Source organism: Salvelinus namaycush, chromosome 36, assembly GCF_016432855.1.
Source record: "Salvelinus namaycush isolate Seneca chromosome 36, SaNama_1.0, whole genome shotgun sequence".
NCBI classification, from domain to species: domain Eukaryota; kingdom Metazoa; phylum Chordata; class Actinopteri; order Salmoniformes; family Salmonidae; genus Salvelinus; species Salvelinus namaycush.
Window position 1 is genome coordinate 8,420,672 of NC_052342.1, and position 23,405 is coordinate 8,444,076.

A 23,405-nucleotide genomic window follows, 5' to 3' on the forward strand; every position below is an offset into this window, starting at 1 on the left:
ATATGCAAGAACATTCATATCAGTGGCGCCATAACGGGCACATGTTTATATATTTTGATGTTTGACTCAGAGTGCTGAAATTGGTCTTGCCATAGTTTTCTTTTTCCTCCATAGTGTCTACCGGAGTGGACAAGTGTCACGTGTGCCCCCTCTCCGGCCTCTAGGTCACCAGGCTGCTCGTTATGGCGCACACCTGTCACCGTCGTTACGCGCACCTGCGTGTCGTCAGACTCACCTGGACTCCATCACTTCCTTGATTACCTGTCCTATATTTGTCACTCCCTTTGGTTCCTTCCCCAGATGTCATTGTTTCTATTTCATTTCTGTGCGTTCTTGTTTTGTATTATGGTCTGATTATTTTATTAAATCACACTCCCTGAACTTGCTTCCAGACTCTCAGCGCACATCCTTACAGAATGACGCCTCACACAAGGGAAGCATCATGGAGTGTTTTTTGGGGTTAGGTGGGAATGACGTTGGTTCTGGGAGCTGCTACAGGCTCTCATTCCTCAGCCCGGATCGACAGGCTCCCCTGCCTCAGCCGGCTCGCCGGGCTTTCATGCCTTCACCGGATCGTCAGGCTCCCCTGCCTGTCAGGTTCCCGCATCCCAGCCGGCGACAGGTTCTCGCGCATCAGGCTGCTCGTTATGGCGCACACCTGTCACCATCGTTACACGCACCAGCGCATCGTCAGATACCTGGACTCATCACTTCCTTGATTACCTGCCCTATGTCACTCCATTTGGTTCCTTCCCCAGGCTTCTTTGTTTCTGTTTCATGTCTGCGTTCTTGGTTTTTATTAAATCACCCACTCACTCCCTGAATTGTTTCCCGACTCTCAGCGCACATCGTTACGAGTAAGTCCGCCTGCTATCCACTGCTTGTCCACTAAGTCATGTCAGCCCCAGGTAAATATGTTCTACATATCTAATTTAGTTATCATATTATACTGGTGTTGCTGTTTGTTTTTCTCATAAATTGCATCTTTGCAGGATAACTGTCTGTGTTCATAGGCCCCTTTTCAGTACATGACTGACGTTACACACAGAAGCTCAACTTTTGGCTGTAGAAAGAAAGTCATCGCCATCTGCTCCCATTCAACCTAGTCTAGAATTACGTTTTGTATTACTTAAACAAAATAACTGTTTTGGGATCTCATACGCGTAAAATAGTTGGTTGGTCTTTGCAAAATAACTTTCGGATGTAGCGGTTGTTAGCTAGAATGCTAATGTACATTGACAGGCTGTAGCAAAGGCTATCCAAAAAGCCATTGTACTGGTTAGTGTTTTTTAGTATGATGCAGTTGATTTGCGACAATTAGACATTATCTTAAGCAGGACACTCGTACGAGCCTTAAAATCCAATTATAATCCAAAGGTAGTCAAATTGACTCATAAACAGCATGTCAATTTAGGCGTTTTTTGCTGGCGTTCTGAGAATTCGTTACATTATCGTACATTTTTACAAATTCGTAACATATAATACGAATTGTTATTCGTAACATATACGAAATGGTGGATGTCCATCACCCAATTATTTAACTAGGTAAGTCAGTTCAGAAAATTCTTATTTACATGTTCTTACATTTAAATACAATGTAAAAATGTTCTTTGCTTCCAAAACACTATTTTTACATTCAGTGGTTTACAAAAAGGAAAAGTGCAAACATCTGCTGGTCTCAATCTCCCCACTCTTGGTCTAGGTGTCTGTAATCCAGGGGCAATTTTTCAGTAAAAAGCAAGCTAGTCAACTTTTTTGTTTTCCTTCCTTAGAGGTAGGAAAGGGGTGGGGAGATAGGGCCACATTTCATAGTGGGTTGCTTTGCTCACATCTGGGTGATTCCATGCCAGCGTAGCCTGGAAATACTTTTGGAGTCTCAGATTGTTCTGGCAAGTTTCACATAGAAACTTCATTGGGAGGAAGGATGATTGACATAGTTTTTATATTTGTATCACAAACCATTTTTGATAATCATGATACGTGGCAATTTTAGTCCCTTTTTAGACCTATACATGCCCTCCTGTAAGACCTATGATCTGTGAAATGTGTATATGATAGACATCTTGTAATTATACTCCTTTATAGTGTTTTTAAATATGGAGTCTAGATAATGAAATGTCTTTTCACCATTTATTCAAAATATTAATCTTTAAAGTACCCATTTTGTATGTTTTTAGTCATTGCCTGATAAGAATAGTAAGCAGTGGTCAAAATGCTTTGACTGGAATTAGATTCTGAGCAGGACAACTGCAGATTCTTGACAACATCACAAATGTCCCCTTTGCACCGTAATGAAACTCCCCCTGGGTATTTTCCCCATAGGATTTGTGTAATTATTCCTATGTATTGGAGATAAGAAAAAGCTTGCTGTGTAAAAGGCTGACTACGTTGCTGTAAGCTTAGATAATGTGGAAAATTACTTTTGTTCCTTGCAGTTTCCATTAAATGAGTGGTACGGTGTGGGGAGTCCATTGGTGTCCAACAATACTGCCCACTTTTGTTAATGCCATACAATAATTTCCTTAATGCAGAATCTCTAATGCATGAGCTTTAATAACACCAGTTCACGCTCCCCACTTTTGCATCCATAACTCCATATTCATGTTTAGCTTTTTATCAATCTAAATATATTATCAATATGAATCTGACTTTCCTCAGGTTACCCATCCCCTCACCAGGGTCCTGGAAGTTACTCCACGACCCCCTACCCTGTTCCTCATGGTGGGTATGGTGACCCTAACCATGCTCCCCCACTGGTTGGCTTCCATATGGGCTACAACCACAAACAACCCCACCCAGGCCAGCCTGTGATGTACCAGCCTGTGCCCATGCCTGAATATGGGGTACCTCAAATGGGCCCAGGCTATGGTGGTCCCATGCCTGGGCCTGAATACGGTGCACCTAACCCGGGCCCTCCTGCAGCCATCTCCCCAGCCCCTGCAGCAGTTGTGCCTGTTGGAGTTCCACCTGGTCTGGAGTACCTAACACAGGTAGGTTTGCTTGGGAAGAGTATCACAACAGGCTGTCAAATACACTGATTTCACAAACATCCCTCTGCATGGCACACATACACTCAGGGACTTCTGAGTGGCACAGCATCTCAGTGCCAGAGGCATTACTGCAGACCCTGGTTCAGTCCCGGGATGTATCACAACTGGCCGTGATTGGGAGTCTTTTAGGGGGGCGAATAATTGGCCCAGCGTCTTCCGGGTTAAATAAAGGTCAAATACACAATCCATGTCTCAAGGCTTATAAGTCCTTTAACCTGTGTCCTCCCCTTCATCTACACTGATTTATAGTGGATTTAACAGGTGACAATAAGGGATCATAGCTTTCACCTAGATTCACCTGGTCAGTCTCTCATGAAGGATGTTCCTAATGTTTTGTACACTATCTCATACTCTATTCTACATTTCAGATTGACCAGATCCTTATACACCAAAAAGTGGAGTTGCTGGAAGGTGAGCTTGCTAGTCTTATCTGAGTACAGAGAACCGAAGCAAAGGCATTGTAAAAATCGATAAATCATGAGGAGAAAGTGACCACCGCCAAACTACTGTTTTCCTGTTTACGTTCCTGCGTTTGTCCTCCCACCATTCCCTCTTCCTTCTCCTCCCTCCGTTCCCCTCTCCTCAGTGTTCACTGGCTTTGAGACCAACAACCAGTACGAGATCAAGAACAGCCTGGGTCAGAAGATCTACAAGGCCAAGGAGAAAAACGACTGCTGCACACGCAACTGCTGCGGCGCCCTGCGTAGCTTCGACATGAAGATCAAGGACAACACGGACCGCGAGGTCATCCGCTTCATACGACCCTTCCGCTGTGCCTCCTGCTGGTTTCCCTGCTGCCTGCAAGAGGTACGATGGGGTGCTGAACCCTGAGACAAATATTTGACTGCTTTGACTATGTAAACGGGACCCAAATCAGGAAAAAAAACATAAAACCATCATATTGAGTCTTAATGTGTTAGAGGAGGAGTAAAGGGACAGGTCACCTAAAATGCAATTGGTTTATTTATCCTCAGGTTAGCATTGCTATACAACACTGTATGTATTACAAGTTAATGATGCTAATGCTAAAAAGAAACTGTTGGACTCAAAGCCATTTTGGACTGTCCTACCAAATCCTTAGTGTCTGCTTTGTAAAGATCCATGAATGACGCTGAATGGTCCTTTTGGCAGTCCAAACCCTCTCCCAGACCGTCTTGATCTGGTGCCATCTCTTCACCTTTCAGCTCTGTCTCTAGTGAATCACATTTTCTGGCAGGCTAATATTAGTACATTCTGACCTGTGACATTATTTAGAACTCTGGATCTGGACCTGCTCGGGTCCCGGATAGGGTCTCTGGTATTCGGGTACAGGTGGAGCCGTGAAGTATAGTACATTCCTAAGGTCCCTTATGACTGCGTTTTCACACATTAGTTCAGTGTCTATGGAGACATAGCCCCACAGTTACCATTTGAAGCATATTACCTCAGTCATTATAGTGATTACTACGCCAATATCAGACACCAATGCACTCATCAAATTAGTGCCATATTACCTGTGGAAGCGAGCTCTGCAGTAATCCAAGCACATGCTATTTAAAGCCACGGTGTACGGACCGAAGCCTGATTTTAAACATGGTCAAATACCTTTCAAATTGTGTGTCCCTCAGCTCGAGGTCCAAGCCCCGCCTGGCACCACCATAGGCTATGTGTCCCAGGACTGGAACCCCTGCGTGCCCAAATTCTCCATCAAGGGGGCCAGCAAGGAGACCGTAATGAAGCTGGAAGGACCCTGCTTTGCCTGCAACTGCTGCGGGGATGTCAATTTTGAGGTGAAGGGTCATACAGTTTGGGCTTTCTTTCGGTGAAATCAGTTCATAACAGTCCTATTTAACTAGAACAAACCTAATCTTTGACTTTTCTTTTAGACCAGAAAAGATTGGATAAGTTACCCTTTTGTCTACACACACATCCAATCCTTTCAGAAGTAGGGATGAGGTGCAGTGGACAAATCTTTGTATCTGACCCATGTGTTTTGCTGCCCCCTCGTAGCTGACGGGGAAAGATGGAGGCAAGCCCATCGGCCGCATCAGTAAGCATTGGGGTGGCCTGATAAAGGAGGTCTTCACCTACACGGACAACTTTGGCATCCAGTTCCCCATGGATCTGGACGTCAAGATGAAGGCTGTGCTCATGGGTGCCTGCTTCCTCATCGTAAGTAAATTCGTCTGTTTAAAAAAAAAAAAATCATCACAGAACTTGACATGTGTAAAGCCTATTACTATGCTGATAAGATGAGCAGTTGTTGGAGGAAATTTAGTGGACATTTCTCTCTTTTCTGCTTCACAGGATTTCATGTTCTTCGAGAAGGACTGAGCACTTTCAACTCAAATTGATTTCTTGGTTATCTATGTGCATTTGGGGTTCAGAACAGTATGGAAACTTTACATGTTCTTAAATACTTTATTTCAATATTTTCTTTTTAGTCACTGCCATGGCAAGCATTTTATCATACCATACAGCTTCAGTTGAAGTATTACATTCTAGATTCTTTATTTTGGTATTTTCTGTGTTTGTGTGTAATGATATTTTGCATCAACATGTCTTTTATAAAGCAAATGTACACATTATGACAGAATGCTCTTTCCATGAGACTGACCAGGTGAATCTACAGTAGGTGAAAATGATGATTACTTACTGTTGTCACCTGTAAAATCCACTTCAATCAGTGTAGAGGAAAGGGAGGAGACAGGGTTAAGATTTTTAAGCCTTGAGACATTGTGTATTTGTGCCATTCAGAGGGTGAATGGGCAAGAAAAAAGATTAAGCGCCTTTGAATGGGGTATGGTAGTAGGTGCCAGGCAAACCGGTTTGTGTCAAGAACTGCAATGCTGTTGGCGTATTCACGATCATCAGTTTCCCTTGTGTATCAAGAATGGTCCGCCACCCATAGGTTAACTTGACACAACTGTGGGCAGCATTGGAGTCAGCATCCCTGTGGAATGCTTGTAGAGTCCATGCTCTGACAAATTGAGACTGTTCTGAGGGCAAAAGGGGGTGTAACTTAATATTAGGAAGGTGGACCTAATGTTTTGTACACTTAGTGTATATTTTTCCAGGCCTCAATTGTTCCTTGACAAGCACCATTCATTCACGCTGTCGATCATTTTAATGTTACTACTTCTAATAGTAACTGTATCCACTGGGGAATTGGGAGTGAGGTGACATCTATTTTTGCAGCAGTGATCATCAGATACAAGGAGCTATCATCATCAAGTAACATAATTGATGCGAAGCATTGAATATTTACATTCATGCACTTCAAATGTTGCTTTTTTACTTTGTCCCAGAAGAATATATCACTGCAGGGCACTCCCACATCATGAAGGAATGTGCTTACCAGACTTAAGGGACACAGTGAAGAGTTGGCGGCAATTTCATGGTAAAATGTTTCCTTGGTGTTAAATAGTGTCATTTTGTTCATGGGGTGAGTATGATGACTCTCTGCACTGTTTAGGGAAAGGGTTGTTAAATTTGTATTAGGCTATAAGGGTCTGGATTCAATCAGTAGTGCTGAAGTTCAGCGTTATAGCTGATTGAAATTTAAATGCAAGGTTTCTGCATTTGCAGTAAACTCTGCTTATGTCGGCTCAATCGAAAATGACTTTTTGAATTTCAACCATGCATATCTTCGGCAGTACAGATTGAATCAATTTCGTTCTGCGTGACCTGTATTTTACACTCGGATCTCGACTCAATCCGAATCGCTGGAGATCTAAATACATTTAAAGCCAATGTTACTGCATTAGTGTTACGGATTGAATTGAGTCTTAGGTCTGTGATCCGATCACCACAGGCTTTTCGTCTCTCTCCAGTCTCCATCCACCTTTTTCCAAGTCAATTACATTATGGCCCCTAGTCTCATTCCATAACTCTTAACCATTCCTAAAATGGTAGTGGCAATGTGCCAGGAGGGCCTGAAATGTAACTAAGCCCTGTAGTAGAAAGAAAAAGGCCTGGCCCACTAAGGGAGAGGTGCTCTCATTACCCCCCCCCCCCCCCCCTGCTGGAAGCATGCTGAGGTGCAGGTTAAAATAAGCTCATGTCCCTCCCTAGTAATGTGGATTCTCCAGCCCTACGTGACCAGCTCCTGTAAAGCTGTAGTTATAGACAGCGTAACGAGAAGCTCACAATTCACCTTACTCAACTAATGCGGTAAAGGAAGTCAAAGCACAGAAATTACAAACACTTCCTCTGAAAGGAAATTACATCACTCTGTAGATCATCTTTTGATTCTTACAACATCCCAGCTCTCTTGACTGGGTTTAAATTGAGGGGCATGAGTCACATGTACACGTCACTAGCTCATGCACAATTTGTATCAACAATTTATTCAACAAATATAATCAATGCTAATACAACACAGTGCCTTGCAAAAGTGTTCAGACCCCTTGAGTTTCTTCATTTTATTGGGGTAAAGTTGGATTCAAATGGATTTAGTTGTCATTTCTTTGTCAACAATCTACACAAAATGCTCTTAAATGAGGAAGTAAAATTATATATATATTTTTAAAGATAAATCAAAATATTCATAACTAAAATACAGTTGTTGCATCTGTATTCAGCCTCTTTGTTTAGGAAAGCCTAAATTAGTTCAGGAGTAAATTTGGCTTAACAAATCACATAAGTTACATGGATTTGTTTTATTACTAACTCTTTCTCTGTCCCCCATACACACATCTGTAAAGTCAAGTATTGAATTTCAAGTACAGATTCAACTACAAAGCTTTTCGAAAGAATCAAAGAAGGATAGTGAAAGGGGGTAACAATAACAAATCAGACATTGAATAGCTCTTTAATCATGGTCAAGTTAATTATTATGCTGTGAATTATGTATTAAACCACCCAGACACATAAATTGTCATCCTGGACTGAGCTGCAGGACAGGAATGAAACTGCTGTGTTACCATGAAGCCATTGGCTACAGAGTTCAATGGCTGTGATGGTAGCAACACTATTGTAGTTAAAATAATACAATTATACAAAATTAAAATATTCCCAAAACACGCAGCTTGAATGCAATAAGGCACTGAAGTAACACTGCAAAAAAAACATAGGAAAGGAATACACTTTTTGGCTGAAATGCAAAGTCTTATGTTTGGGGCAAATCCAACATCACAACTGCCTCCTTATTTACAAGCATGGTGGTGGCTGCATCATGGTGTGGGTAAGCTTCCCTTTAGCAAATATTGGGGATTTCTTCAGGAATAATAAACAGGATGGAGCTAAGCACAGGCAAAATCCTAGAGGAAAAGTTGCTTCAGTCTGCTTTACACCAGAGACTATGAGAGGAATTCACTTTTCAGCAGGATAATAACCTAAAACACAAGGCCAAATCTACACTGGAGCTGCTTACCAAGAAGACAGTGAATGTACATGAGTGGCCAAGTTACAGTTTTGACTTAAATCTGCTTAAATCGATGTCAATACTTCAATATTGCTGTCTTGCCATGATCACCAACATCTTGACAGAGCTTGAAGAATTTTTAAAATAATAATGGGCAAATATTGCACAATCCGGGTATACGAAGCTCTTATAGACTTATCCAAGAAGACTCACAGATGTAAGCGATGCCAAAATGTGTTTCTAACATGTATTGAGTCAGGGAGCTGGATACTTAATGCAATTACTATATTTTAGTTTTTAAAATGTTTAAATTTTTGTTCCCCTTTGACAGAGTATTTTGTGTACATTTTTGACAAAAAAGGACAATTCAATCAATTTGAATCCCACTTTGTAACACAATAAAATGTGAAGAAATCCAAGGGGTCTGAATACTTTTGTAAGGCACTGTATTTACAAATTCATCATGATACACAACTACTTTTGAGAACAGAGAGGACGTGGCTGTTTGTCATGTCATTAAAAAAGACTAAACAGAACTGTGAAAAGGGATAAAAATCGTATTTTGGAGGACTGTAATGTCTTTATGGTTCACTTCATATATATTCCATTCCTTTTGAATCAACCATCCCATCTCTTAAATTCCTCAAATAGCTCCTCAGTCCCTCTTCAATTTCGTAAATCTTTATTGTCCTCTGTTTCCAGTATCGCTCCATCCCCGCACCTCTCATACTCCCCGTCTCTCCATGGCAGCAGGGGGTGCCTCTCTCTCTCCGTCCCTCCTCTCCCTTTCTCCTCCTCCTCCAGTCCTCTCCTCCCGTACCATTCTGAACAGGTAGCGGCTGGCCAGCTGTAGATCCCACTGATAGCGGGACAGGATCCTTAGGCAGTCGTCACGAGAACACAGGCTCAGAGAGTGCAGCTGCTCCATCTGAGAAGGAAGGAGGGAATGAGAGAGAGAGAGGAGAGAGCACAAGGTTGGTGCATCACATTTATTATTACATCATTTTTGCATTCTTAGTAAACTATGTTGGCCGATGGAGAATACATTTTGAAGTACATGGAAATAATATGTATTAAGTATGAATTAGAGTAATTCTGTCTAACCTTGAGTTGTTGCTGGGCCCTTATAGGGTTCCATTCATTGCAGTGAAGTGCGTTCCGAACCTCCTCATTGGTCACTCCATGCACTGCTTCCATGACCTGACCAATCAGACTAGAGGACCTTAGAACGTCAGGCCAATCACAAAGCCTGAATTCTGTAATATGTCTAACAACTCAAGAACTAAAGATCATACATCCATTCAATACCTGTGCTATGAAGCCTTCCCTGGTGTGTTGTACTTGAGGCGGGTACCTCTCCCTCTCTCGTTCCCTCACCACCCACTCCTTTTCACCATCCCTCTCCTTGTTCCCATAGTCATCCAGTGCTGGTTTGGACCATGCCATGTGGGCCATCTTGCACAGGTCACTGCCCCCCATGGTCTGCTGCAGCTGGGGCTGGGGTGGCTGTAGCATCTGCTGCTGTGGATGCTTTTGAGGTTGTGGAGGCCACAAGGAACCTGGGGATGGATTTACAGGCCTCCGATCTCGGATCAAGGCCACCTGGGGAATCTTGATGCGTTTGAGGTTGGGCGGGAGCGGTCGAGGTGGGGGGTTGATGCTGGCCTCGCTGAACCGATGGGGATCCTGCTGCACCACAACGCTGCAGGCAACCATGGCGTTGGCGAGGGGTCCACGACGGGGGTCCACTTTGACCCCTCCTAAGGTCCTGCTCTGGGGACCACTCAGGACAGACTCCAGACTCCTGGTCATACCTGGGGACAGATGGATAGTTCTATTAAACATACAGTACCAGTCAAAAGTTTGGACACACCTACTCATTCAAGGGTTTTTCTTTATTTTACTATTTTATACATTGTGAAATAATAGTGAAGACATCAATACAATGAAATAACACATATGCAATCATGTAGTAACCAAAAAAGTGTCAAACAAATCTAAATATATTTTAGATTTGAGATTCTTCAAAGTAGCTAACCTTTGCATTGATCACAGCTTTGCACACGCTTGGCATTCTCTCAACCAGCTTCACCTGGAAAGCTTTTCCAACAGTCTTGAAGGAGTTCCTACATATGCTGAGCACTTGTTGGCTGCTTTTCCTTCACTCTGCGGTCCAACTCATCCCAAACCATCTCAATTGGTTTGAGGTCGGGTGATTGTAGAGGCCAGATCAGATGATGCAGATGATACTCCATCACTCTTCTTCTTGGTCAAAAAGCCCTTACACAGCCTGGAGGTGTGTTGGGTCATTGTCCTGTTGAAAAACAAATGATAGTCCCACTAAGCGCTAACCAGATGGGATGGCGTATCGCTGCAGAATGCTGTGGTTGCCATGGTGGTTAAGTGTGCCTTGAATTCCAAATAAATCACTGACAGTGTCACCAGCAAAGCACCCCCACACAATAACACCTCCTCCTCCATGCTTCACGGTGGGAACCACACATGCAGAGATTTCTACTCATGTTTCTTGGCCAAAGCAAGTCTCTTCTTATTATTGGTGTCCTTTAGTAGTGGTTTCTTCGCAGCAATTCGACCATGAAGGCCTGATTCACGCAGTCTCCTCTGAACAGTCGATGTTGAGATGTGTATGTTACATTATTTGGGCCATCTTCTGTATACCACCCCTACCTTGTCACAACACAACTGATTGGCTCAAACGCATTAAGAAAGAAAGAAATTCCACAAATTAACCTGTTAATTGAAATGTATTCCAGGTGACTACCTCATGAAGCTGGTAGAGAGAATGCCAAGAGTGTGCAAAGTTGTCATCAAGACAAAGGGTGGCTAATTTAAAGAATATCAAATATATGTGTTATTTCCTAGTTTTAATGTCTTCACTATTATTCTACAATGTAGAAATAGTAAAAAATTAAAACCATTAAATAGGTTTTGACTGGTACCGTTTTGACTGGTACTGTATTCAGTATATGTATTTTGTACAAAATAACTACAGTGTACAGCATGTTGAGGGTGGTTTTCCCTAAGTGATATCAAACTTGTGACCCTCTGCTCTTGAGGCTAGTACACTACGAAGGGTACCAAAGGTCTAAACAATTAGAAGAGTTGTAATGTGCCCAATTAGCTATAGATTGCTACCCACAAAACAATTATATCTATGGATTGAATATTAGCTAATATTATTTGGAGAACATATTAGTATCAGTCATATAATAATCAAATAAAGAGTAAATAACTTATTGAAGTTGGTACCTGACATTTTCTGTAAATTGGAGCCGCCCTCTCTCTCTCTATTTGCTGGGCTTCTTCTCCAGTTTACTCTCCTGAAAAGGTCAGAGGTCAGCTAAAAACACAGTATTCAAACAAACATGGGTCATGGTTGTACACTGACAATAACAAAGGTTCAAGGCATTCATCTTACTTACTCTGTAAGATTTGTATACCACCAATAGTGGGCCACCAACAAAGACGCAAACAAATGCAATTGTCACTTGATTTCTATCAATATATGACAACGGATATCTGTAATGCTAAACAAGACAAGGCAACAATGTGGCATTAATGACAGCAAACATAGTCAGGAACACAGGCTAGCATATAGCATGATGATGCTCAACAGCTATATATCAAAGAATCATCAAAAAGTGTAAACTTTACTGACTCGTCGAGGCGTTCCGGCGTGCCCCAGTTACGGTCGGGGTGGGTCTCACTCTGCCCCGTGTGCTGCAGACTGCCCTTCAGGGGGGGCGAGATGAGGCTTGATGCAGCGACGGGGGCTGTGGTGGGAAGAGCAGGGGCGCTGCTGGGGGCGGAGAGGGAGGGTGCAGCCAGGCTCGGGGGGAACCAGCCCACTATCAAGGTCCTTTGGTTCTGGCCCTTCCACTCACACAGCTCCAGACTACAGGAGGAGAACCATACAGTCAAATCATATAAGCCACATATAAGCCACATGTAGGTATACAGTAAGCGAAATAAAAAATACATGGATACAATTTAAATGGTCACATTAAGAAAAGGCAATCATACAAGTCCAACAAATGACATAACAGTTTATTGATGATTTATGAACTGCATATTCACAAAAAAGTACTCTCTATAAACTATTATAAAACTCTCTTATAAACTGTCTTGACACCCTTTTACATAGGACTCTCTGAAAACTTTAGCAAACTTGAGTCAGATCTTCAAATCTTTTATTCTTGGCATCTGACTTGAAGGCCTTAGACCACCCCTCTCAAGAATTACTACAAGGTGGCAAGAATGTGAGGATTAGGGTTAACAGTCAATGCAACGGAATTCAGGTTTAAAAGTTTAGCTCTTTGAAGCAATATGTCTAAATTTAACAATTAACCTCTGTTTCTTCCTATCTATTTTTTCCATCTTCCCATCCTTCTTCTCTCTTACCTATGGTCTATGATGGTCAATAGGTCGTTGGACAGGAGGGTGAGTTTTCTAGGTTCCACAAAGTCCCTTACAGCACACACCTCCAAAGGCTGAGCCTGGATAGAGAGGGAAGAGGGGAGAGGAAACCATTTTATGCCACTGTCTCGTAGTCCAACTGCCTTTATTTTGGTCACTGGCCATATTGACTCTTAAATGCTAATGAAAACATGCTTAGGAGCCACTTGATTAGAGTGCATTAAGTGAGTATAATGCAAATGTGAGCATACATTTATACACATATAATAAATGTACAAAAGTTTGGACACACCTACTCATTCAAGGGTTTTTCTTTATTTTTACTATTTTCTACATTGTAGAAAATGAAATAACACATATGGAATCATGTAGTAACCAAAAAAGTGTTAAACAAATCAAAATATATTTTATATATAAGATTCTTCAAATAGCCACCTTTTGCCTTGATGACAGCTTTGCACACTCTTGGCATTCTTTCAACCAGCTTCATGAGGTAGTCACCTGGAATGAATTTCAATTAACAGGTGTGCCTTGTTAAAAGTTCATTTGTGGAATTTATTTTCTTCTTCATGCGTTTGGTTTGAGCCAATCAGTTGTGTTGTGACAAGGTAGGGGTGGTATACAGAAGATAACCCTATTTGGTAAAAGACCAAGTCCATATTATGGCAATAACAGCTCAAATGAGCAAAGAGAAATGACAGTACACTCATTATTTTAAGACATGAATGTCAGTCAATACGGAACATTTCAAGAACTTTGAAAGAGTTAATTAGTTACCAGCCTCAGAAATTGCAGCCAAAATAAATTCTTCACAGAGTTCAAGTAACTGACACATCTCAAAATCAACTGTTCAGAGGAGACTGTGTGAATCAGGTCGTCATGGTCGAATTGCTGCAAAAAAACACTACAAAAGGACATCAATAAGAAGTAGAGACTTGCTTGGGTGAAGAAACATGAGCAATGGACATTAGACCGGTGGAAATTTGTCCTTTGGTCTGGAGTCCAAATTGGAGATTTTTGGTTCCAATCGCCATGTCTTTGTGAGATGCGGTGTGGGTGAACGGATGATCTCCGTGTGTGTATTTCCCACCGTAAAGCATGGAGGAGGAGTTGTTATGGTGTGGGGGTACTTTGATGGTGACACGGTCTGTGATTTATTTAGAATGCGTGCTCAGCATATGTGGGAACTCTTTCAAGACCGTTGGGAAAGCATTCCAGGTGAAGCTGGTTGAGAGAATGCCAAGACTGTGCAAAGCTGTCATCAAGGCAAAGGGTGGCTGATGCAACACTCCATCATTCTCCTTCTTGGTCAAATAGCCCTTACACAGACTGGATGTGGGTTGGGTCATTGTCCTGTTGAAAAACAAATGATAGTCCCATTAAGCGCAAACCAGATGGGATGGTGTATCGCTGCAGAAGGCTGTGGTTGTCATGCTGGTTAAGTGTGCCTTGAATTCTAAATAAATCACTGATAGTGTCACCAGCTAAACACGCCCACACCATCACACCTCTTCCTCCATGCTTCACAGTGCGAACCACACATGCAGAGCTCATCCGTTCACCTACTCGTCTCACAAAGACATGGCGGTTGGAACCAAAATCTCAAATTCGGACTCATCAGACCAAAGGACAGATTTCCACTGGTCTAATGTCCATTGCTTGTGTTTCTTGGTCCAAGCAAGTCTCTTCTTATTATTGGTGTCCTTTAGTCGTGGTTTCTTTCCAGCAATTCGACCATGAAGGCCTGATTCACTCAGTCTCCTCTGAACAGTTTATGTTGAGATGTCTGTTACTTAAACTATGTGAAGCATTTAATTGGGCTGCAATTTCTGAGGTGCTGGTAACTCTAATGAACTTATCCTCTGCAGCAGAGGTAACTCTGGTTCTTCCTTTCCTGTGGCGATCCTCATGAGAGCCAGTTTCATCATAGCGCTTCATGGTTTTTGCGACTGCACTTGAAGAAACTTTCAAAGTTCTTGAAACTTCCCGTATTGACTGACCTTCTTGTCTTAAAGTAATAATGGACTGTCGTTTCTCTTTGCTTATTTGAGTTGTTCTTGCCATAGTATGGACTTGGTCTTTTACCAAATAGTATACCACCCCTACCTTGTCACACACAACTGATTGGCTCAAACCCATTAAGAAGGAAAGAAATTCCACAAATGAACTTTTACGGCACACCTGTTAATTGAAATGTGTTCCAGGTGACTACCTCATGAGAGAATGCCAAGCGTGTGCAAAGCTGTCATCAAGACAAAGGGTGGTTACTTTGAAGGATCTAAAATATATTTAGATTTGTTTAACACTTTTTTGGTTACGTGGTTACATGATTGCATATGTGTTATTTCATAGTTTTGATGTCTTCACTATTATTCTACAATGTAGAAAATAGTAAAAATAAAGAAAAACCCTTGAATGAGTAGGTGTGTCCAAACTGTTGACTGGTACTGTACATATATTTACAGTGTTACCTCTGCGACCAGGGTGGTGAGCTGGGAGAAGGTGGGTCGGTTGGAGGGGGTGCAGGCCCAACACTTTCTCATCACAGAGTAGAGTTCCTGAGGACAGTCAGGGGGTCTCTCCATACGCTGTCCCTCCAGCTCCACACGCCAGAGGATCTGAGAGAAAAAAAAGAGTGGGGAACGTTTAATGACAAAGACATTGCATTGTTGTGATATTGAAGATGTTTGTGGACACAAACACACACACACATACACAATATTGAATATTTGATTTGGTACAAAAGGCTCAAATATTTCAGAGGTCGTACAAATGCTTGGAGCCTTGTGTCCTCTTGAGTCATGGTTCAACTTAAAGTGCTCTACCTACAAGGTGTACGTGACAAATCTGACTCATTAGCTCTCGTTACGAACGCTCATTATTTAATTCCCCTTATAAATTGTTTGGCGCGTTCATGTTCCCCATATACTGTATTTAGTATTTAATTTATCCTAAATGTATATATTGTTATTTTCCTCTTTTGCCAGTATCATCTCCTAGAAACCAATTCCATGAGCAGCAGCACTTAACAAGAGCTCGTCCTTAAATTGTAATTTTTGTAATAATGTGTATTATATGTTAACAGTTGAGTTATTTTAGTGCATTGCTGTGTTCTGCCCATCTAGAGGAATTGGAAGATACTTTTGTGGAAATAGTTTGGAGAGGTTTTGAGAGATTGATCGACTTGGTTCTTGCAGGACTCATCTGCTGAATCAACAGGCAACACAAGGAAGGAATGGGATAGGGGGACCATAAACCCAACAGGGACAACAAGAAGAATTAGGACATCGACAAAACAAACACAAAACCAACAGAGGGAGAAAGAGGAAGGATTTCTGAGGGACTTCTGGAGGATAGTTCAGGCCTTGAGGGAAGCAAGCATTCAGACGAACAAACGAACAAGCAAAAGAACACTCGGAAAGGAGGTGGAAACATTCTGAACATTGAGAGCGTGTCTTCATTTCTGTGTAATGTGTTGTGTCATTGAAAAACACAGTTCATATCTTTATTTGTATTATTCATAAAAGTGCATTGTTTAAAAAGTGCATTTATCTATAGGTGCATTATTTAAACAAGTGCTTTCATCAAGAGACACGTCACATCATTCTAGAGCATAGTGAATTGTTTAGAGGTCACCACGGAGAAGAAGATGGATGCCTTGTCTAAGCATTGTTTCAGACGCCTTGCCATCACGTACCCTGAAAATGTTCCAAGTGAGTCAGAAAAAAAGAAATTCAAATCCCCAGAGACTCCGAGGGCAGACTTCATCCTGAAAGTGAATCAAGGAAATAAAAGTACACCTTCTGTTCTACACGGATGTTCCCAATGCTTGGCACACAGTTAACTCCTCATTGGTTTATTTAATTCTTACTAGTAACCCCCAGAAATATTTGTCTAGTGGAGTGTTTGCATATGATCTCAGTGATCATTGTCCCATAGCATGTATTACAGATATGAAACAAAAAAATACTAATCCTCGTTTAATTAAGAAGAAAGATTTTAAAACGATTTCTCTTCAAGGGTTTTTACACGACATGTTGTACTCTGAGTTAGCCACTATCTCCTGTATTCCTGACACTGAGTTGGCTCTAGAAAATGTATCCTCTATATTTATTCCTCTGGCAAATAAACATGCCCCTTTTAAACAATTCAGAGTCAAAGATACACTATATATATATATAATTATATACATACGTACCGAGTTCCAAACTACCTCTGGAAGCAACATCAGCACAAGAGCTGTTCATCGGGAGCTTCATGAAATGAGTTTCCATGGCCGAGCAGCTGCACACAAGCCTAAGATCACCATGCACAATGCCAAGCGTCGGCTGGAGTGGTGTAAAGCTCACCACCATTGGACTCTGGAGCATTGGAAACGCGTTCTCTGGAGTGATGAATCACGCTTCACCATCTGGCGTGATGCCAGGAGAACCCTACCTGCCTGAATGCATAGTGCCAACTGTAAAGTTTGCTGGAGGAGAAATAATGGTCTGGGGTTGTTTTTCATGGTTCAGGCTAGGCCCCTTAGTTCAAGTGAAGGGAAATCATAACGCTACAGCATACAATGACTTTCTTGACGATTCTGTGGCAACAGTTTGGGGGAAGGGCCTTTCTGTTTCAGCATGACAATGCCCTCGTGCACAAAGCGAGGTCCATACAGAAATGGTTTGTCAGGATCGGTGTGGAAGAACATTTACTGGCCTGCACAGAGCCCTGACCTCAACCCCCTCGAACACCTTTGGGATGAATTGGAACGCCGACTGCGAGCCAGGCCTAATCGCAAAACATCAGTGCCTGACCTCACTAATGCTCTTGAGGCTGAAAGGAAGCAAGACCCCGCAGCAATGTTCCAACATCTAGTGGAAAGTCTTCCCAGAAGAGTGGAGGCTATTATAGCAGCAAAGGGGGGACCAACTCCATATTAATGCCCATGATTTTGGAATGAGATGTTCGATGAACAGGTATCCACATACTTTGGTCATGTAGTGTAGATCTACCCCTTGGTTTTCTTCTGAGTTATCTGAGCTCATTCAGATGAGAAATCAGGCCTGGGCCAAAGCAAGGAAAACTGACTGTAGTGGACTAGCAATCTGTCAGCCAATTGAGAATCAGATGTACTCTCTCGATTAAGAAATCTAAATCAAGCTACTTTTTAAGCTCTATCTCTGACTCTGCTTCTAAATTTGGAAAACAGTAAATGCTCCTAGATTTTGGAAAACCCCAGCGGTGGCTGTGTACAAATTCCTCTTCTTTCCTGCCTAAGCAAGTTCTGTCTGACTCTGGCATCATAACAATGTGTACAGTGTGTCTACACATACCTGTCTGCCAGATAGCCCCCGCCAAGGCTCCTCACAGTAGGTGAACATCTCCCAGAGAATGACCCCAAACATCCACACATCAGAGGAGTGGGTGAAAGAGCCCACACGCAGACTCTCTGGGGCACACCTGGAGGGAGCGTGGGAGGAGAGATATGGAGAAAAAAGAGAGAGAGAGAGAGATGGAATTACTACAAACTGCCAATCATTTACCAAAGAAAATTCCATGGTAGTGATATCTCCCTTCTCCACACCGGCTTCCATTCGGTCACACTGTTAAAGAATCAATGACTCATCATTGATATATCCCCCCACAAACACCCTGATGTTCCCCTTCAGCTCACCAGGCGAAGGGGATGCGTCTGTGGGCCGTCATCACGTACTGGTCTGTCTCCTGGCTCAGGCCCCTCATCAGACCAAAGTCCCCAATCTTCACCATCTCCCTGGAGGCCAACAGAATGTTCCGGGCAGCCAGGTCCCTATGGATGAACCTGGGGGAGATATAACACAGGCCCACTATACCGGCTACAACCAGGAATGGTTCAGCATTTTCATTGGCTAGAAGTGTCTTCCTTCCGCCTCTGCTGAAATTTCATTGGCATTACGGAAATTCCAGTCCATTGTGGAAAAATATATGCATGAAGTTGGTCAGAGGAATTGTTGACGTTTAGGGTTACAGTGAAGTTAGTGGTTAAAATTGCATATTTGGTTGTAGTCTGTCTGTAGAGTGGGACTGTTTCGTGCCTCACCTGCGACCCTCCAGGTACTCCATACCGGCTGCTATCTGGGTGGCGAAGAGCCAGAGACGTGCCAGGGGGTACTCGTGCTGGCGAGAGCGCAGCATGTCATACAGGGACCCCAGACAGGCCAACTCTGTCACCTGGGAGGAGGAGAATATGGTTTTAAAGTGACTTCTTTACACTACATGTTCCCTCCAATTCCCTGAGTGAATTCTGAGACAGACATAACATCTGAATGACCGTTCAATGTTTATTTAAATTTGCATGCCTGTATTTCAATAGCAATTCTACCAATTAGAATATTAGCATATGCAAAGGCCCATGCATGAAAGGATTACAACGCAGAAATAGGAATAATACTAAATATGTTTTGTAGTCCACCTTTAAGAGGATAGAGAGAATGGCATTCTCACCATCTTGAGGGGCTGTGTGAGCACCACTCCGTAGAGGCGGATGATGTTGGGGTGGTCTAGAGACTGCATGGTGGTCACCTCCTGGAGAAAGTCTGTCATGGTGTCTGTCTGTCTGGAAAGACTACTTTTCAGAGACTTCACTGCCACCGGCAGCTGTCATGGCAACAGAAAGAAGAGGGGGAAGGATGGAGGAGTTAGGTGTACTGATTAATACCATTTGGTAAAGATTATAATGTAATTTAAATTGATTGGGAATATACAGAGCATTCAGAAAGTATTCAGACCCCTTGACTTTTTCCATATTATGTTTTGTTACAGCCTTATTGTAAAATGGATTTAAAAAATGTTTTGTACACACAATACCCCATAACGCCAAAGTAAGAACAGGTTTTTAGAAATGTTTGCTAATTTATAAAAGATAAATAAACTGAAATATCACATTTACATTCGTTTTCAGACCCTTTACTCAGTACTTTGTTGAAACACCTTTGACAGCGATTACAGCCTAAAGTCTTCTTGGGTATGACGCTACAAGCTTGGCACACCTGTACTGGGGAGTTTATCCCATTCTTCTCTGCAGATCCTCTCAAGCTCTGTCAGGTTGGATGGGGAAAGTCGCTGCTCAGCTATCATAAGGTCTCTCCAGAGATGTTCGATCGGGTTCAAGTCCGGGCTCTGGCTGGGCCACTCAAGGACATTTAGAGACTTGTCACGAAGCCACTCCTGCGTTGTCTTGGTTCTGTGCTTAGGGTCATTGTCCTGTTGGAAGGTAAACCTTCGCCCCAGTCTGAAGTCCTGAGCACTCTGGAGCAGGTTTTCATCAAGGATCTCTCTGTACTATGCTCCGTTCATCTTTCCATTGATTCTGACTAGTCTCCAACTCCCTCCCGCTGAAAAATATCCCCTCAGCATGATGCTGCCACCACCATGCTTCACCGTAGTGATGGTGCCACGTTTCCTACAAACGTGACTCTTTGCATTCAGGCCAAAGAGCTCAACCTTGGTTTCATCAGACCAGAGAATCTTGTTTCTCATGGACTGAGAGTCCTTTAGGTGCCTTTTGGCAAACTCCAAGTGGGCTGTCATGTTCCTTTTACTGGCTTCCGTCTGGCCACTCTCCATAAAGGCCTGATTGGTGGAGTGCTGCAGAGATGGTTGTCCTTCTGGAAGGTTCTCCCATCTCCACAGAGGAACTCTGGAGCGGGTTCTTGGTCACCTCCCTGACCAAGGCCCTTCTCCCCAGATTGCTCAGTTTGGCTGAGCGGACAGCTCTAGAAAGAGTGTTGGTGGTTCCAAACATCTTCCAATTAAGAATGATGGAGGCCACTGTGCTCTTGGGGACCTTCAATGCTGCAGACAATTTTTGATACCCTTCCCCAGATCTGTGCCTCGACACAATCCTGTCTTGGAGCTCTACGGACAATTCCGTCGACCTCATGGCTTGGTTGTTGCTCTGACATGCACTGTCAACTGTGGAACCTTATATAGACAGGTGTGTGCCTTTCCAAATCATGTCCAATCAACTGAATTTACCACAAGTGGACTCCACTGGAAACAAGATGCACCTGAGCTCAATTTCGAGTCTCATAGCAAAGAGTCTGAATACTTATGTAAAAAAGGTATTTTTACATTTATTTTTAATAAATGTACAAACAATTCTAAAAACCTGTTTTCACTTTGTCATTATGGGGTATTGTGTGTAGATTGATGAGGGGAAATAAGTGTTTAATCCATTTTAGAATAAGGCTGTAACGTAACAAAATGTGGAAAAGGGGGAGGGGTCTGAATACTTCACGAATGCACTGTACTTCAATGCAAATTATTTTTGATTTCTGTTATGCAATTTCTATTGATCCTTTTGAAGGTACAGTATCTTGCCCTGTGGCTTTCTAAACTGTCAACCTAGCTCTGCCTTTTACTGTTGGTGAGTAAAATAAAAGTTAAATACAGTCCCACCAGAAGCAACATACATTTGAACATTTATACATTTAAAAATCCACTCACCACTCTCCCAGTGGGGGTCTGCCACTCTCCTCTCTTCACCACGCCGAAGGAGCCCGTTCCCAGCTTCTCCCCCAGAGTCAGCTCATCGTCCTGGATCAGACAGGTGAGGGCCCGCCCCCCTTTCTCCTGGCCCGACCCCACACTGCCCCATTGGTCACCTCCCTCCGGACCACACCCACTGAACGCCTGGGGGACCAACAGATCAACATGAGTGACAGGTGAGCATTCCAAATATTATGTTGTGTCAATCAATAATGTCTGGTACTTATTTCAAAGAACTCACCACTACCTTGAAACAAATGGTATACAATAGTAAATTGCATTCTGGAGGGACTTGAGAGATGTTTAACCTTTCTTTAACTAGGCAAGTCAGTTAAGATCAAATTCTTATTTACAATGACGGCCTACACCAGCCAAACCCAGACGACACTGGGCCAATTGTTGCCCTATAGGACTCCCAATTACAGCCGGTTGTGATACAGCCTGGATTCGAACCCGGGTGTCTGTAGTGATGTCTCAAGCACTGAGATGCAGTGCCTGAGACCACTGCGCCACTCGGGAGCCCCATGTAAAGGTCTTACCTTGGCCATCCACGATTTGGGCCTCACGCTGATCTTGTAGTTTTTTAAAGCCTCCCATAATCTTCTCTGTCCTACACGTAGACAAATATTCAATATAAAAGATATGGCCATACAACATACAAACAAGGGTTACACTTCACATGAATACCCTCTTCATAAGGGCATTTATAATCCCATGTGAACTATTCATAGTGCATTATAATGCACAACATAGGGGCTTTTCATATGAAGTGTTACCAAAAATAGCTATAGAATCATTTTTTAAAAGGACAACAATAACCACAGTGTACTGACCTGGTTTGCTGATGCCAATCTGTTCGAGGTCAGACTCCTTGACGTAGGTGAAATGCTCTACGCGGGTGATGTTGAGGCTGTCCCGGACACGCGGGTAAAACCTCTCCAACTGGACCTCGGCCAGGAGGTGGTACAGCCACTGAGTGTCCTGTTCCATCAGCATGACCCTGCGGGTCACCACAGCACTAGGCAAACTGGCGAACCAGGGACCCCCATTGTATGTTAGCAAAAACAATTATTTTCACTTATTGTCTTATGAGGTGAATGATAATGACAATCAATCAATCAATCAAGTTTATTTTATATAGCCCTTCGTACATCAGCTAATATCTCGAAGTGCTGTACAGAAACCCAGCCTAAAACCCCAAACAGCTAGTAATGCAGGTGTAGAAGCACGGTGGCTAGGAAAAACTCCCTAGAAAGACCAAAACCTAGGAAGAAACCTAGAGAGGAACCAGGCTATGAGGGGTGGCCAGTCCTCTTCTGGCTGTGCCGGGTGGAGATTATAACAGAACTATGCCAAGATGTTCAAAAATGTTCATAAGTGACAAGCATGGTCAAATAATAATCATGAATAATTTTCAGTTGGCTTTTCATAGCCGATCATTAAGAGTTGAAAAACAACAGGTCTGGGACAGGTGGCGGTTCCATAACCGCAGGCAGAACAGTTGAAACTGGAATAGCAGCAAGGCCAGGCGGACTGGGGACAGCAAGGAGTCACCAAGGAGAAGTAATCATAATTTGAAAATGAATAGATTGGGTACATAGTTTTTCATTATTCTGACCTCCCCACATTGCATTTGGAAGAGGAAGTGTAAACTCTAAGGGCTGATTAGCTAGAAAGTTATAACTCAAAACACATTTTTGCATAAAGCAGCAGTTTAGCTGATTTAATTAACAAAGGTTAGCAATGTGTTGGCTAACATTTACAGTTGAAGTCGGAAGTTTACATACACTTAGTTTGGAGTCATTAAAACTCGTTTTTCAACCACTCCACAAATGTATTTTTAACAAACCATAGTTTTGGCAAGTCAGTTAGGACATCTACTTTGTGCATGACACAAGTCATTTTTCCAACAACTGTTTACAGACAGATTATTTCACTTATAATTCACTGTATCACAATTCCAGTGGGCCAGAAGTTTACATACACTAAGTTGACTGTGCCTTTAAACAGCTTGGAAAATTCCAGAAAATGATGTCATGGCTTTAGAAGCTTCTGATAGG

General features: G+C 42.6%; 2 protein-coding genes across 2 annotated transcripts; one reads left to right on the forward strand and one right to left on the reverse strand.

Moving 5' to 3' along the window:
* Window positions 1–727: 727 nt before the first annotated feature.
* On the forward strand, window positions 728–5,606 carry LOC120030590 (phospholipid scramblase 2-like). Its single transcript, XM_038976014.1, has 7 exons — window positions 728–908; window positions 2,659–2,990; window positions 3,419–3,461; window positions 3,637–3,857; window positions 4,658–4,819; window positions 5,040–5,201; window positions 5,337–5,606. The coding sequence occupies exons 1-7, from the start codon at window positions 896–898 to the stop codon at window positions 5,361–5,363; spliced, it is 960 nt and encodes a 319-aa protein (XP_038831942.1). The 5' UTR covers window positions 728–895; the 3' UTR covers window positions 5,364–5,606.
* A 3,581-nt stretch (window positions 5,607–9,187) lies between these two features.
* LOC120030216 (activated CDC42 kinase 1-like) lies at window positions 9,188–22,335 on the reverse strand (the record flags this gene model as incomplete). The annotated part of the gene is made up of 14 exons (XM_038975564.1): window positions 22,179–22,335; window positions 21,885–21,955; window positions 21,304–21,489; window positions 19,300–19,452; window positions 18,896–19,026; window positions 18,491–18,637; window positions 18,150–18,276; window positions 15,303–15,449; window positions 12,817–12,911; window positions 12,074–12,310; window positions 11,665–11,735; window positions 9,703–10,208; window positions 9,499–9,594; window positions 9,188–9,322 (listed from the first exon to the last, which is right to left on the reverse strand). Coding segments are annotated over exons 1-14 (2,259 nt in total), but the record flags the coding sequence as incomplete, so codon positions are not given.
* Window positions 22,336–23,405: the final 1,070 nt, after the last annotated feature.

Excerpts from the sequence above, each read along its gene's own strand:
- LOC120030590 (XM_038976014.1), top strand. Across the intron at positions 3,858-4,657 it reads TTCCCTGCTGCCTGCAAGAG|CTCGAGGTCCAAGCCCCGCC; the intron begins GTACGATGGGGT and ends TGTGTCCCTCAG. Across the intron at positions 5,202-5,336 it reads TGGGTGCCTGCTTCCTCATC|GATTTCATGTTCTTCGAGAA; the intron begins GTAAGTAAATTC and ends TCTGCTTCACAG.